The sequence below is a fragment of the Rhopalosiphum padi genome, chromosome 3, assembly GCF_020882245.1.
Source record: "Rhopalosiphum padi isolate XX-2018 chromosome 3, ASM2088224v1, whole genome shotgun sequence".
NCBI classification, from domain to species: Eukaryota; Metazoa; Arthropoda; class Insecta; order Hemiptera; family Aphididae; genus Rhopalosiphum; species Rhopalosiphum padi.
The window spans coordinates 70,961,276-70,979,304 of NC_083599.1; the positions used below are offsets into that span (position 1 = coordinate 70,961,276).

Consider the following 18,029-nt stretch of genomic DNA (forward strand, 5'->3'; position numbering starts at 1 on the left):
ATTATTTATTAGATTTATTATATTATTATTTTAGTGTTTTGTGTGTGTGTGTGCAATATTATTTATAGGTAGCGGCTGGCCAGCAGTGCTCCACAAGTTGTGAGTTTTTGTTATTATTTAAATTATTACGTACCTTTGAATTATTATTTACCGTTAAATATTATTATACAATATATTTACTATTAGCTGTATAATATTATTAGTTGTTATTGGTTAAGCCGAACCGGCAACTTCATATCATATTTTTATACATTTTTTAATTGTTGGGCCAAAAGGGCCGTAATTTTTATTATATCATATATTTTTACCATACCTACAATTTGCGTTACCATTTTTACTAGAGTTACCTATATCCGTTTAGCATTTAAGTACACACACACAATAATACACATCTACACACATCACCGCACACTAGCACTCTTTGGTCTTGCTCGGCGACCCCGTCCACTTCCTTTGAGTCGCTATACAGTATACACACATACACACATTTACACAGGTCGGTCGGTGTGTTAGTGCAGCGCACGAAGTAATTAGGTAACCGGGCGCGCGTATTATTATCTTATGCTCCCGGCCCGTACAAACAGTATGCGATCAATCATTAGCAATACTTTCAACAGTGGTGCTTTACTCAGTACTCTTCACTGCAATATTATATAAACGTTTGTGCTGATTTAATTGTTAATAATATACCAACTAATAAACATAGGATTTTTTATTAGAACAGATATAGCTCACTTTTTAAAATTGATAACTAAATAGCCATCACTTAGAACTTTATCAAGAAGAGTACGCTAAGTAATACTACGGTCATTATGTATGCTCATAAAATTTCAATCATTAGAAGATATGTATTCTTATTTATTGTACTAACAAATGAAACAGATAGAACTAAAGTGTTGAGTGGAGGACAAACCCCGTTTGAAATACACAAACAAAGAATTATCCATATAAGTTCAACTGGTTCAATAGACAACGAAACAATATTGGAAAATATATTGAGTTCCGAAATAGATGAAGAAATTCTTTTAGCAAAGTCCCGGGAAAGTTTGAATGAAGCTTTGGGGAACTTTATTTCAAAAATGGGTTGAAAGAATTTTCAATAAAATTTAATCGTTTTTACAAACCGGAAATAAATATTACCCCTACTAAATAATATTTAGAACACCATCAAATATAAACAGTTAAACAGTTATATGTTTTGCAGTATAAATGTAAATGCCCTTCTGTACCTGAAAGCTACAGGTTATTTTATAATATAATATAGATTATAAATAATTATTACTTACTTTTATTTCATCTTTAAACTTCTTGATTAGAGCATCACATATTAATTTCATATTTTTACTGGATAATTAGTTATTTATATTAATTTATTGTGAACATGTTTTTTATTTATAGAAAAAATTGCATATAACGGCAAAGTAGGTACATGGCGTAATACAAATAATACAATAAAACTATGAAAATGAAAAAAATGTGTAACCAAAATAGAATTTAAAATATTTAAAATATTTTTAACTTGGTTCCTAGGCTCCGTGCTTAATCCGGCCCTGCACTCTGTACTTTGTCTGTAATCTGTAGTTCTGTACTACTGCGATCCCCTTATGAGTGTTAATTGTTAAAGTATATACTGTTGTTATAACATCCGTTTTATTTATATTAGCTACATATTAAAACAAATAACGCAATCATGTGTAGAATAATGCGATTAATTTCTGCGGAACCAACATATTTATTAATAAACTACTAAGAATTTCAATTTAATAATTTATATTCTTGGTATTTACTATTACAAATATATACAAATATTTCAATACATTTCCTACTTATATTTATTAATTTATAATAATATATTAGGCTCGTTAATACAATTTTTGGGTGGATTTGGAGGTGAACTGGATAATATTATTTTCATTCATAATTCAACCATGGACACAAATGCAAAAGTATTAGAAATTCTTGAAAGGATGAGTCCCATAGAAGAGGGTGAAAAAGCGGAGTACATAATCGTTATGCCCGAAAAACTATTGGGCATAACCAAACACTGGATTGAAATGCATTACCGTGTGATGATCAATATTTTAGGTATGTCGTTGTTGTATGTAACCATCTTCATGTTAGACATGTAGGTAGACAATACCTTTTGCGGAATCTTCATTCTTGTAATAAATTTCATTAGCATTTTCTATACACCATACAATTTTTAAAATAATTTGACTTTTTATAATTCAATAAATTTATGTAGGAAATGTTTTGAAATATTATTTAATATTTTTTTTTTATTCAGCGGCAACTTAGGCCATTGGGTAGGATGTGGACTGTACATCAAATATACAACAAACAAAAATCAAAAATATATATTGAATGATACCTTGTAAAAAGAAAAATAAACTTCCATTTTTCATAAATTAAGTAATAATATAAGTTGGCTCTTCCATAGTGCAAACAGCATATAATTGAATTAATTTAAGAATTAGTGTATTGGTGTGTATTGGTATGTCATAAGTGTGTAAGACGGAGACAACAAATGCATGGATAGCGTCCTCTTAAGAGTTGAATATTAATTTTATTTTATTTATTTGAATTTTAGACGAATGCAGCACCTCCACCAAAGTGAAAATAATGGGCAAAAAGCGGGACATCAAAGAGATTGTGTATATTTTGTTGCGTATATAATTAAAGAAAAGTTGTTAAAATAAAAATTGCTAGTTTTTTTTTGGTAGTTTTTTTCCAATTAATGTAGGTACAAATCTTATGCATTTTTCATCGACTTTTGTGTATTAGCAGCTCCTAAAATTGTGTGTAGGTAGTATAAAAAGTGAGTACATTTTCATAATTTCATACATTTAGATACGTGGATTATTTATTAAATATATCGAATGTATTGGACAAAAGGAACTAGAGTTCCTTTAGTTTCAAATAATATGGCACGAGATCGAAATTTTTTAATCCGCTCTAATTTGAAAATTGTCAATGATTTTTCCATCTCGGATGAAATAAAAAAAAAAGATTTTCTTTGGAAAATACGACCAATTTTAGATAGTGTAAGAAATGGTTGTCTTCAATTAATAAGGTATACACATCTCAGTATTGACGAACAAATTATTCCGTTTACTGGCAGCACTCGATTAAAACAATACGTCAAAGGTAAACCTAACCCCGAAGGACTTAAAAATTTCATATTAGCTGATAAAAATGGCTTAGTTTTAGATTTTTTTATTTATCAAGGTAAAAAAACTACAATTGATCATGACGATTGTGAATTTTCATTAACTTTGGCTGAATCAGTTGTGTGGCATTTAAGCGAAACAGTCCCACCCAAAACGTGTTTATATTTTGATCGATATTTCATCACTGAAAAATTAGTACAGATACTACTAAAAAAAAAAATTTTTCTACGGGTACAGTAATGAAAAATCATTTGCCAAAAAATATAACATTAATGTCAGATAAAGCAATGATGAAATCAAATAGAGGTACTTCAAAACAATATGAGAGAGAAGATAAAAAAATGGTATTGGTAAAATGGTTTGATAATAAGCCAATCCATTTATCATTGTATCTTTAGAGTCAAACTGTTACTTGTCAATTAGTATTTATTGCTTATTATTTTAAAGTTAAAATGTATTTTAATTAACTTAATTAAAAAATATAATAATTTATTTTGAATTATTATTTCACCGTATGTAAACCTAATGTCCTTTTTTGAGGACAATGTTTTAAGTTCAGAAAACCATTGATAATTGTAATCAAATCGTATACAAATAGTATTTTTCTTATCCAATATATGTGTACAATAAAATGTAATAAGATTGGTCACACTGAATTGTTGAAAAATTTTCAGGTGGTTCGTCGATTTTATTGCATGTCCTATTTTGTACACATTAGTTATCTGCCATGATTTTTAAATATTCCCTTCGGTTTGAAGAGGAATATAATTGTGTGTTTGTTTCAGCTTCCAACAACAATACACTCCGTAACCTCTGCTAAATATGAACCAGTCATTAATAAAACCAATATCTTTCAAAAATTACAAAAAAAGTGTCCTTTATTAAAAAATTTTTAAATTCAATTCTCCAACAACATTTTAAAAATACTAATTTTCATACAATAAACAAGATATATATGCAGAAAACAGACGAATATAAACAAGACCTAAATAAGCTAATGCAGATACTACCAAATGAGAAAAGGGATTCATCAATGTCAGATGACGATATCATCAATTTCATCGAAATGAATAGAAATTCAAAATATATATTTTTTTATTTACGTGTTAATAGATTGTATACTTACTTTCAGGTCCATTACAACTAAAATAAACAAAAAATAATTAAATTAAATATATACAGTTAAATATATATGCAAGAATTATTATGCATTATTATTATTCCTTAGTTATCCAGTATATATAACCGCATAACAATAATTATGTGTATTGTTCGTATCAACTTCATTTGATTGTGTGTTTGTTTCAGCTACCAACAACATTATTTTTAAAAAACACAATTAAATACAAACCAGAAATTAATAAACAATTTATCTTCAAAAAATTTCAATAAAATTTCATATTTATTATGATAACGCATTGACCTTGGGCCTGGTTGTACCATAGATATTATTAAATATGTCAATCATTTACAGAATCATGACACGCATTGTTACAGCTGCGATTGTGCATGGGAGTCAAATTAAGATAAAACTTGGTAATTTCTTCTGAACATGTGTCATTAGTAACTTAAACATATTAATACAATTTTTCTAATGGCCCAAGCTGGGATTTCCAGCAGGACCTCAAATTTATCAAACATAACTTAAACTTTTTAATTTTTAATAATAATATTTAACCCAAGTACGATGGTATAAAAAATATTTAATAACAGTTTTTCGAAAAATCAAATGTATAAAACTTATGTAGGTAGTTGTGGGGATCAATTTTATGTCTTACAACTTTCGTCCTATCTATCACACGGTTTTCCAGGAAAACAGTTCGTAAACGAGAATTTTCATTTTTCGAAATTTTTAATTTTCATTCGTGTTTTCTCGGTCACCAGGTGATCCAATGACAATTTATTACATAGGTTAAAACATTCTACAAGTAATTATACATCAGAATCAGTTTTCCATTTTCCAAAACTCGTATTTCAAATTTGATTTTGATATATATCAAAAAACAATACAAAATTCGCTTACCAATTATCATATATTATAAATTATGATAATGAATTATTAACTATGGTTTATAAGGTAACCACTTCGAATGTAGACAACCAATATTTGCGGTTAGGTTAAATTCTTACGTGAATAAATGAACGTTAGTCATTAATTTGATATTTTAATATTTTGGATTTTTGAACTTTTTTTAAGTACCTAGTTTCTGTTTAATTAAATAATGTTAAGTTCACCTTAGATTACAGAGCACAAATTTGATTAACATTTTGATGATAGTAACAACATAAAATATTATATTTAAGAACAGGACTAAACATTAGTTGTTAATGTTTTGTTTATATTAACTGTGAGTAGGTATGAAGAATTCTGTATTAAATGAACTCTACTGGTGATTCTGTTTCATATCTCTGCCACAAGGTCTTTACTAAACACATGCAAGTAAGCAAGTTAAACTCATGCTATCTACAACAAACACATTCAAACCTTCATAACTCAAATCATGTAAGTTCTATAGTGTTAAAACGTATTACTTATGAAAGGTTTATTTAAAGCTATTTAAATTGTTATTTTTTTCTTTTCTCCTAGACATAAAGTGTATACCTCATTCAATAATAAGGAAGCCAGGTCGCGGTGGTGGCCGCACCAGCGCTTATATTGGGGAGGACGCATAGGCGGAACTACGGCCTGAGCAAACTGGGCCATGGCCCAGGCTAATTGGCTCCGTATTAATGTATACATTTGTTAAGAACATATTATTTTAAATGTAATAAAATAAATTACTTATGTTATACTTATACATCTGTATTTTAATAACAAAAATCGGTGTTCCCTATCGCCTTCCACCCTTTATTCTTTTGGATATGATAGGTGCAAATTGACTTTCATTAGTGGTCCAGTCTAATGAAAACGTCTAGTTCAACCTTTGGGAGGACGCTAACATAGTGTTGGTAAGATTTATTTTATTCCAATATAGAGATCAGCATTGCTCATTGCGCCCAGGCCCAGTCAGTACATCCCAACAAGGCCTTTCCCATATTAATTTTATAAAGTGTGCTGATCTCTTTAATATTATGTATGACTAATACAATTTTACTGTATTTTTTAACAATTAAATAAATTCATCAATATGTTTACAGCTCCTCGGAGGAGCCTCCTCCAATATCTGCGAATGGTGCGACCTAGGAAGCCGCGGCCCGGCAAACACAAGCTTGAGCTGCGCAAGCGAGATGGGGGTAATGGTGAAAGAGGTGGCAGAGGCGGCGGCGCTGGCGCAGTTGTTTGATTTTTTTAATTAAATAAAAATTATTTACACAATATTATCGTTTTTGGCAACAGATGACCTGCTGTCCGAGGTGAGGCAGAGAGGTGTGGATGTTGTGTTGATCCAGGAACCACACGTGACCGGAGTTGGGACGTTTGCCAACCTTGGTAAATCACCACTCCGGTTTATTACAGGTTCCTTGCCGGGTGAGAAACCAGCGGCAGCGGTGTTGGTTGTCAACCCCAAACGTGGGGCGACATTGATAACGCAGTTTAGCGGAACTCACCCGGTAATAGTGGAAATTCGAAACGGTGATCGAAGCTTCTATGTGGGCAGTGTGTACTTCAGTTCTCGGAGCGGACCGATATCCATGTCGAAAGACTGGAAGTGGTCGTCGGTGAGCTAGATGGTGCGGACTGGTTCATTGGAGGCGACGCCAACGCTAGATCGACACTACGGAATAACACGCATTCAGACGCGAAAGGGTAGAAGGTAGGGGATATGATCATATCGGCTAACATGATCTGCTGTAACGTGGGATCGACACCCACATTTCAATCCAGTATGGGATTGGCGATATTTGACTTGACGCTTGCGTCAGTTAAAAGCCGCAGTGAACATCTGTGACTAGAGGGTTGTCGTGAACGCGATTACCAGTGATCATCGACTGATTGTTTTCTGCTACAATGAAAAATTGGACGAAAGCAAAGAAGACTGGGAAAGGAAAAGGTTCAATGTCCGGAAAGCCGACTGGAGCACCTTCCAACAAAGGCTAGCTGAGAGACTGTTCGACGGTCGATCAAGCTCTGGCTGGAGGACATGCATTCCAGAGCGGATTATCTAACTTCTAATTATCTAATTTCTGTCTGATCGAAGCATGTAGGAAGTCGATGCCGATGATAAAGCCGCATGGACTCAAAATGCCGACGTGGTTCACGGAGGAACTTGAGACCCAGCGACGATACATCAAGCGTATAAGACGGAAAATATGTAAATCACGAGCCGGAGGAAGCGAGGAAAGGACAGCCACATTGGAAGAAATATACAGGAGAGAAAGGAACAAGTATACGGCAGGGAGGAGAAAAGAGCAGACAAGAGAACTTGGAGAACGTTTACCACAGAGGAGGGTAACGAGAAGCCGTGGGGGTCCGCCTACCGGTGGTGTAAAGAAGAGGCGAACACTGACTCGCGCAGTGTGCTTGCAACTCTCCGAAAGGAAGAATGCGAATGATGCGACCTAGGAAGCAGCGGCCCGGCAAACATAAGAGAGAGCTTCAGAAGCGAGGTGGTGGTGGTGGTAGCAGAGGCGGCGACGCTGTAGCTTAATTTTTTTAAATAAAAATTATTTACACAATTTTATAAGAAGATACCAACATGGTGTTATTCCATTGGTCGTAATTCCAGGAAATTTGTAAATGCTATTGAAAAGTGTGTTCTTCGGTTCCAGTTCCAAGTTAAGTTGTGTCGAACGTATGTGTATGCGTATGTATGTGTGCACATTGACAGCGACTGGCGTCCAACTAATAACTAGCTGCCGTCTGATTAGGTTCACCTATTGCAGTGGTTAAATAACAATCCGCCATGGACATGGCATTACATCAACTTAACACAAGATAGTAAAGTTGGGAATAATTTTAAATATAATTAGATAAGAAGGTCATTTTCATTATTTAATGTAAGAAAATTAAATGCCATCAGATTTTTTAATACCAACCAGGTTTATATATTCTATTGGTCGTAATTCCAGGGAATTTGTAAATGCTATTGAAAAGTGTATTCTTCGGTTCCAGTTCCAAGTTAAGTTGTGTCGAACGTATGTGTATGCGTATGTATGTGTGCACATTGACAGCGACTGGCGTCCAACTAATAACTAGCTGCCGTCTGATTAGGTTCACCTATTGCAGTGGTTAAATAACAATCCGCCATGGACATGGCATTACATCAACTTAACACAAGATAGTAAAGTTGGGAATAATTTTAAATATAATTAGATAAGAAGGTCATTTTCATTATTTAATGTAAGCAAATTAAATGCCATCAGATTTTTTAATACCAACCAGGTTTATATATTCTATTGGTCGTAATTCCAGGGAATTTGTAAATGCTATTGAAAAGTGTATTCTTCGGTTCCAGTTCCAAGTTAAGTTGTGTCGAACGTATGTGTATGCGTATGTATGTGTGCACATTGACAGCGACTGGCGTCCAACTAATAACTAGCTGCCGTCTGATTAGGTTCACCTATTGCAGTGGTTAAATAACAATCCGCCATGGACATGGCATTACATCAACTTAACACAAGATAGTAAAGTTGGGAATAATTTTAAATATAATTAGATAAGAAGGTCATTTTCATTATTTAATGTAAGCAAATTAAATGCCATCAGTTTTTTTAATACCAACCAGCTTTATATATTCTATTGGTCGTAATTCCAGGAAATTTGTAAATGCTATTGAAAAGTGTATTCTTCGGTTCCAGTTCCAAGTTAAATTGTGTCGAACGTATGTGCATGCGTGTGTATGTGTGCACATTGACAGCGACTGGCGTCCAACTAATAACTAGCTGCTGTCTGATTAGGTTCACCTATTGCAGTGGTTAAATAACAATCCGCCATGGACATGGCATTACATCAACTTAACACAAGATAGTAAAGTTGGGAATAATTTTAAATATAATTAGATAAGAAGGTCATTTTCATTATTTAATGTAAGCAAATTAAATGCCATCAGTTTTTTTAATACCAACCAGCTTTATATATTCTATTGGTCGTAATTCCAGGGAATTTGTAAATGCTATTGAAAAGTGTATTCTTCGGTTCCAGTTCCAAGTTAAGTTGTGTCGAACGTATGTATATGCGTGTGTATGTGTGCACATTGACAGCGACTGGCGTCCAACTAATAACTAGCTTTCGTTTGATTAGGTTCATCTATTGCAGTGGTGAATATAAATATCAAATTCAAAATAATAAAAAAAAAAGGTTAACGTCCCAATGGTGATGAGTAGAGCGCGGATTTGTATGCAATTGCATATGTATTTTGGTTTATTGTATGATATGCTAAGTGAGCACGAAATTTGTTTCTTGGCATAACGATTTAAACAATGAATTTTTTTTAGTGCATATTTTGCATATTTTGTCGTTTTTAATTTTTAAGAGCTTATTTAACAATTTTAATTGCATTTTTCTTCTTAGAGTGCATACTTTGGTGTTCATTTGATTTTTAAACATTTTTGAAGTAATAACCGTTACAAAAAATATATATAAATATATATCTTTTACGAAGAAAATCTTATCGCTCTCAGATTTTGTGGGAAATTCCCCTTAATCGGTCTGGTGTGTCATATTTCATTTTATTGTGTGTAGAGTCTCGGTCCTTAGATTAATTATCTTTATCGGTGAAATAATCAAATAATATACCTATACGAATACTCAGAAAATATCAGTTTCGGTATCAGACCAATAATTCATTCTGTAAAAATATTTAGTATCAACCGTGTGTTCGTGTCTGTCGTAGTGCGAGTCTCCGTGTATTATATTTTTTCAAGATGCCGAAAGAAAAATCGTCTTTATCGAGTCGTCTTCGTAGTTATGTGCATGAATTTGGCGAGAATATTTTTTCAACCGATGGTCAAGTAATACTGTGCAAATTATGTGAAGTAAAAGTTGGCCACGATAAACGATATTCAATTACACAACATATTAAAACTGAAAAGCATTTAAAATCTGTAAGTTTGAGCCAGACTAAAAAACAAAATGTTCAAAGTTTACTCACTAATAAAGTATTGAATAAAGATCCATTTTGTGTAGATTTATGCAAAGCACTAGTTTCGGCAAATATTCCGCTTAAAAAACTTAACGATACACATTTCAAATCATTTTTGGAAAAATATACTCTCAAAAAAATACCCGATGAATCAACAATTCGTAAAAATTATTTAAATGATTGCTATATTGAAACAATGAATAAAATTCGTAATAAAGTCGAAGGAAAAAAGGTGTGGTTGTCAATAGACGAAACTACAGATATTGAAGGGCGATATGTCGCCAATGTCATCATCGGAACATTAGAATCTGATGGTCCAGGTACAACGATGTTATTAAATTCTGAAGTTTTGGACAAGGCAAATAACTCCACTATTTCACAAACTATTTGAAAAATCTCTACATTTATTGTGGCCTGAAGGTATACAACATGATTCTGTACTGTTATTTTTGAGTGATGCTGCGCCGTACATGGTAAAAGCAGCCGGTGCAATCAAGGCATTTTACTCTAAAATAATCCATGTTACTTGCTTAGCTCATGGATTACATCTTACAGCTGAAGAAGTAAGGAAATGTTTTCCAAATGTAGACAAACTTATATCAAATGTAAAAAAATTTTTTTTAAAATCTCCTTATCGCGTTGCTTTTTTTAAAAATGAAGCACCTGGTCTGCCTTTACCGCCAGAACCGATCATCACTCGTTGGGGGACATGGCTAAACGCTGCTATATACTATTGTGAAAACATAGACCAAATTCGTAGTATTGTCAAGCAGTTAAACCCAGATGATGCAATTTCAATACAAATGGCCCAAGATGTTTTAGCGGACAAATCATTGGATGCGAATTTAATATATATAAAATCTAATTTTGGATTTTTACCCGAAACAATTAAATGTCTAGAAAAATCGGGAGTTCCTTTGAATGATGCTATCACTTTGATTGAAAACACAAAAATATCTCTTCAAAAATGTAACGGACAAAAAGGTAAATCTGTTTATGAAAAATTTAAAAAAATTTTATCAAAAAACGAAGGCTTCGATACACTAAGTAAAATATCAAAAATTTTAAATGGAAAAAGTGAATCAATTGAACTCGGCGAAGATTTATCCCCAAATGATATGACATTTTTTAAATACGCACCAATTACTTCAACAGATGTAGAGCGGTCATTTTCGAGGTATAAAAATTTATTGACTGACAAACGTAGATCAATGTTATTTGAAAATATTGCTAAAATAATTGTCATACAGTGCAATTCAAATTTAGGTAGGTATCTAAGTAAATTTCTTTTGGGATACATTTTTAATATTATTGATTCCGATTTTTCCTTATAGATTAAAACTCAAAAAAATGGCCAGGAAATCAAGGAATCAGGAAATTAAAAAAAATTATTTTTACAACAAATGTAATCATTTAAATTAATTATTATAATAATAAATTATTATTATTTTATGGAAAATACATGTAATTTTTGGTGCATATTATTTTTATGCATGCATATTTAAACATTTTAGTGCATATATTAATGCATATTTAAGATTTTTTAACGCATATTTGGTAGGTTTTTAGGGCATATAAATCCGCGCTCTAGTGATGAGGAATCCAGGACAGATGGAACCTTCCCTCGGCTTAGTGCTGTAATTATAAAATACTTCTTACATAACAATTACAAATTTAGATTTTTTTTTTTATAGAAAACAGTTTCAACTGTAGCCAAAGCCATTTATACTATATTTAAACTTGTCCATTAAAAAATTAATTTAAATACATTAAATATGTATTTAAAATCAACGTCGAACTTTAATATTAAAATAAACAAATACGCAGAAAATCAACTTAAACCCAATCTTAACAGACGCAATCGTACGCTTTCCATCTAAAAAACCGACAGGCAAAAACGTGAACTTCAAATCAAATGGGAAGAAGTTACTTTAACCACACTCCGCATCCCAAATACCTCGGAATCGTCCTAAATAGATCGCTCACTTTCAGGGAACACTGCATAAATACAAAAGCAAAAGTAAATACAAGGAATAACTAACTTAAGAAACTAATTCACACAAATTGGGGTGCAGACCCCACAACCCTCAGAACAACGGCCCTAGGCGCTCTGCTACTCATCAGCCGCAATATACGCTTCCCTGTCTGGATGTCATCAGCTCATGCTAAGAAAGTAAATGTAGCAGCTAATGAAACCCGTAGAATTACTACTGGCTGCCTAAAACCGACTAACACCAACAAATTATATGCTCTTTGCGGTATAGCTCCATCAGAGATCAGACAAGTAACAAACGAAGAAGAGAGAAAGAAATGCAACTCCAACGGAAGACATCCTTTGTACGGCTACATACCACGAAATAACAGACTAAAATCAAGTTTCCTACTCAGCACTACAGGGACCCTACAATCGAAGGCCCATGAACGTATATTAAAATGGAAAGATAGATGTAAAACGGACGACCCAATATGGACTGAAGCCTCAGAGAGCCTCCCACCGGGTAGGAACCTGAAGTATGGACTCTGGAAAATTTTAAACCGCCTAAGAGTAGAAGTAGGGAGAAAAAAAATCTCATGCGATGGAAGATAGGAGACTGCAGAATGCGCATGCGGAGACGTTCAAGATTCCCAACACCTTCTACAATGCAATTTGACTAATACGAACTGTGAAAGAGACGACATTTTCAAAGAACCAACTGACGAAGTAATAAAACTGATCCAATATTGGCTCAAAAAAGGAATCTAAAACAGGTGACTGGTACGAAGAAGAAGATTAAAATAAATTAATTGATTGAACACAATTACAATCTTTATAACATAACCAACAAAAAAGAAATAATAAAAAAAGTCAACCGCTGTTTTTTTATGCCCTCTGTAAAGAAAAATCACTTCAAAAAATTAAAAAAAACAAACAAAAAACAAAAAAAAATTAAAATCCCTTAAATGACCCCTGGAATGCATAAAAATTTCCAATTCCTTTAAATTGAATTTTTTTAATTCAGAATTGACCAGGGAGGACGGAATCCGGTTACATCTAAAAAAACCTTTATTCATTATGATTTATAATTTTAAACATGCAATTGAAATTCATTCCTTTTATATATTAACCTTAGGGTGGCCATTCGTCCCGGATTTTCTGGGACATTCCGGGTTAGGAACTCATGTCTCGGTGTTGTTACCAGAATTAGCTATCAACAAAATAATGTCTCGGAATGTAATTCTTTTTTAACGAATTTTTTTATAAAATATTTGTTGATAATAATAATTAATCACACACAAATACGCATATAGATGTTCAGTATCGGGATATTTTATTAAGACAAGATGGCCAACACTATTACCTGCTATCGATCGAATTATCTTAATGTTCAGTGGTTCAGTCATATTTTCTTTCGCAAGACTCAAATCCTAAAATACTTATTAGTTAATTTTTAAAAATCAAACGTACACGTGAGGGAGGCGTGCAGTTGGACTGTGTGCAACTTGCTCAAGGGCTGTGATCACCGTGTTTGTGGCCAGGTCGTTGCCGATCAGCTGCGCCAGGCCCAAGCGCAACGGCTTCCGCAGCACGTTGGTGGTGCCCGTGTTCAGCGTCCACAGCATGCGGATCTCCTCGATGTACACATTGATTACGTTGACCATTTACGTTATGAGGTGTGAGCCACAACTGTGTGACAAGCAGCATTATGATCACTTAAGTTAATTACTTTTGATCTTTTTTTTATATACAGTACATAATTAATATTTTTGCAATAGACAGAAATATGTCAATCACATTATTTTTAATATCTGAAATATTCTCAACAAGTCATAATATGAATTATGGTGATTAAATGGGTACTTACCCGTTTTTAAAAAAAAAAATTATTGTAGTAAACTTTTGGTATTCAGCTAATGAAAATACGAATTTTCTGTTTCTTTATATTAAGGGGTACCCAAATCAATACATTTTTTATAGGTATTAATTGATAGATGGTTTTCAAACTTAATGTAAATACCTATCTAAAATTATTAACGATAGTATTCCTTTGTGTAGTGTGAAAAATTAAGTTAACTTAGGTACTGTAAATTGTGTACTCCTTATAGTTGGTTGATGACGACCATGATCGGTCACCATCGCCATCCACCAACTCGACCTCAAGTCGCACGCGCAGTGTCTCCCCCAAAACGCCTCTGAAAGGGGTCAAAGAAGAGGTTGAAACTATTTATTGATTCTATTATAATATAGTAATTTTTAAAATTAAAGAAACATGGAAAATCACGTTCAACAGCAGCAGCCGTCGCCTCATCGCCATGATGACCATGACCGGTCACCACGCAATCCACCAACTCAACCTCAAGTCACACACGCAGTGTCTCCCCCAACCACACTCAAAACCACTCTGAAAGGGGGAAGGAATAATCCAGGTCACGGTGGCCGCACCAGTGCATTTAAAGGAGAAGACACAAACATGGTGTTATTCCATTGGTCGTAATTCCAGGGAATTTGTAAATGCTATTGAAAAGTGTATTCTTTGGTTCCAGTTCCAAGTTAAGTTGTGCCGAACGTTGTGTATGCGTATGTATGTGTGCACAATGACAGCGACTGGCGTCCAACTAATAACTAGCTGCCGTCTGATTAGGTTCACCTATTGCAGTGGTTAAATAACAATCCGCCATGAACATGGCATTACATCTAACTTAACACAAGATAGTGAAGTTGGGAATTATTTTAAATATAATTAGATAAGAAGGTCATTTTCATTATTTGATATAAAAAAAAACAGCTTTCACCGATGGTAAGAACGCTATGTATTGTAGTGTCGCGATCTGTAGAAGATATAAGTGTTGTAATGCGATCCATATATACGTCGCAAGCTGTGCGGGCAATGAGATAAGGTGTCTAGGATTATGGGGACTAGGCTTATGATCACTTTTACTCCATAACTCCATAGGTTTTAAATTTTCTAAATCTATAATACTGCACCTATTTGGCTACAACTAAAATCAACAATTGTTACGAAATCACTTATTCTAACTAGCTATAACGTTTATTACGGTTTTTAAGCGTAGTAATCCCTTTTAAAAATATATCCTAACCGTTAAGATATTTAAATATTCGAGTACACAATTTTTTTTCTATTTCTGCTTCCCCCTTTTATTTTTTTCAATTCAAATACTGTACACATCCTTCCTATACTAACTAGGTTTATGTTGCTAGGTTAGAGATTGTTTAGGTTTGAGATGTTTCTACTGACCATTAGCCAATGATCTTTAATGTCGGTAAACGTTGATCTTTTTTCACTTTTGCACCTGGACTATACACCTAGTGATAAAAAAAGTAAAGAATTATAAATATTTAACATTAAACAGTATAAATATTCTCAAAATATCCACACAATTTATAAGTACATGGATGGTAATAATTTAAAATAACATGATATAAGTTATTGAATACACTTTTTAAATTCTAGCCCTATTTACTTGATTATTTATAATAAAGTAATTTTTAAAATTAAAGAAACACGGAGCAGCCGCCACAACAACAGCAATCGCCGCCCCATCGCCATGATGACCATGATCGGTCACCATCGCAAGCCACCAACTCGACTTCAAGTCGCACACGCAGTGTCTCCCCCAACCCCCACACCCAAAACCCCTCTGAAAGGGTTCAAGGAAGAGGTTGAAATTGTAGCACTGTTAATTGATTATATTATAATAAAGTTATCTTTTTAAATTAAAAAAACATGAAAAACCAACAAAAAAACAGTTGGCGCAGCAGCTGCCGTCGCCGCCGCATCATTCGGTCTGCAGGTTTCATTGCCACCGCTGAGCACGAGTTCACGAAGAAGCGTCTACCCCGGCCATGACCAAAACCCCTCTGAAAGGGGCTGAAAGAGGTTGAGGAAGGAGGAATAATCCGAATCACGGTGAACGTACCACCGCATTTATAGGAGAAGATGCCAACATGGTGTTGGTAATTTTTATTTTATTGCAATTTAGAGATCAGCATGGCTCATTGCGCCCAAGCCCAGTCAGTACATACTGACCAGGCCTTTCCCATATTAATTTTATAAAGTGTGCTGATATCTATTATTTAATATTATGTATGACTAATACAATTTTACTGTATGTTTTAACAATTAAATAAATACAGCTCCTCCAATATCTGCGAATGGTGCGACCTAGGAAGCCGCGGCCCGGCAAACATAATTAATTTTTTTAAATAAAAATTATTTACACAATTTTATAAGAAGACATCAACATAGTGTTATTCCATTGGTCGTAATTCCAGGAAATTTGTAAATGCTATTGAAAAGTGTATTCTTCGGTTCCAGTTCCAAGTTAAATTTTGTCGAACGTATGTGCATGCGTGTGTATGTGTGCACATTGACAGCGACTGGCGTCCAACTAATAACTAGCTGCTGTCTGATTAGGTTCACCTATTGCAGTGGTTAAATAACAATCCGCCATGGACATGGCATTACATCAACTTAACACAAGATAGTAAAGTTGGGAATTATTTTAAATATAATTAGATAAGAAGGTCATATTTATTATTTAATGTAAGAAAATTAAATGCCATCAGTTTTTTTAATACCAACCAGCTTTATTTATAATTTAATTTCTTTTATTTGATTAATATTTTTTCAGTTTTTTCAGTATAGGTAGAACTTTTTAAAATGACGCTAATGTATCACGATTATATGTCATCCATGCCTAACAAGAAGGCGGGGTCCAGCAAGATCACAACTCGTCCAACAATATTGCCTAGAGTTTAGCATCCACCGCAACAGGGAGAAAATAGTGAAGCCCTAAAATATGAACCAACACTCGACAATACATTTCAAAAATTTATTTTTTGTAGAAACGCCGAAAACCTTTCCCAAGGCAACGCGTCAATGAGGTACAACCAGTCCATAATGATAATAATAAAGATGAAGTATGAAGTTTTTCATATACTTTTTTTATGCTTAATTTGATTTTATGTGTGCTTAAATATATTAACATCACAATGTTAGTAGGTACTCTCCCAATAATGTACTGTAGCTCGTATTTACACGTACGCAGTTTTTACAAAATGTCGATTGGTTGTTGTAACAGCGTAAGTGCTATGGATTCATTACGTTTCACACTTTCATAAAATTATACATTAAGGATATCGTAATATGTTACGATCGCCGCGTAAAATATCATGCCTTCAAGTGCAAATACACTATCCATTAACATGAATCATATTATATACCTATTAAATAGTTGTGCGACAAACGAGCATACAATACAGACTGGAACGACTGGCGGCTAACTAGTAACTGGTTACTCTACTACTGTAGTGCCGTTTGATGTGGTTCACGTATAGCTGTGGTTAAAAAACAATCCACCGGGAGCGTGGTATTACATCTAGCTTTTCGCAAGCCAGCAGTTAGATAATATTTAAATATAATTAGATAGGACAGGATTTCATTTACATTTTTCGGTAACAGGAAAAATAAAAAAAAATAATAAAATTTATGCCCACACATCTATATGTACTACACCTGTTTTAAACATTGTTAATAAACCATTGCTCATCATTGTGTATTATAGCGTTAGGGAGACCTCAAAACGCCGAATATTTTTAATGATGATCAAAAACCAAATCTATATTATAATACTTTACAACTACGAACTATTGGAGCAATTTTTCGACCAACAAGTGTTGGAAATGATTATGCATTATTCAAATAATTACGCATCAAAAAACCCAAATACTTCAAATTTCAAATATAATAATAATAATATTATTTATTCAAGGAAAAAAATTCCAAATTACATAAATTTGAGATACAAGAAAAGAAATAAAAATAATATATAAATATTA

General features: G+C 33.3%; 1 protein-coding gene across 1 annotated transcript; it reads left to right on the forward strand.

Moving 5' to 3' along the window:
* Positions 1–9,928: 9,928 nt before the first annotated feature.
* LOC132926472 (uncharacterized) lies at positions 9,929–11,629 on the forward strand. Its single transcript, XM_060990830.1, has 2 exons — positions 9,929–11,458; positions 11,527–11,629. The coding sequence occupies exons 1-2, from the start codon at positions 10,663–10,665 to the stop codon at positions 11,529–11,531; spliced, it is 801 nt and encodes a 266-aa protein (XP_060846813.1). The 5' UTR covers positions 9,929–10,662; the 3' UTR covers positions 11,532–11,629.
* The last annotated feature ends 6,400 nt before the right edge of the window (positions 11,630–18,029 follow it).

Excerpts from the sequence above, each read along its gene's own strand:
- LOC132926472 (XM_060990830.1), top strand. The coding sequence starts at position 10,663 with ATGGTAAAAGCAGCCGGTGCAATCAAGGCATTTTACTCTAAAATAATC.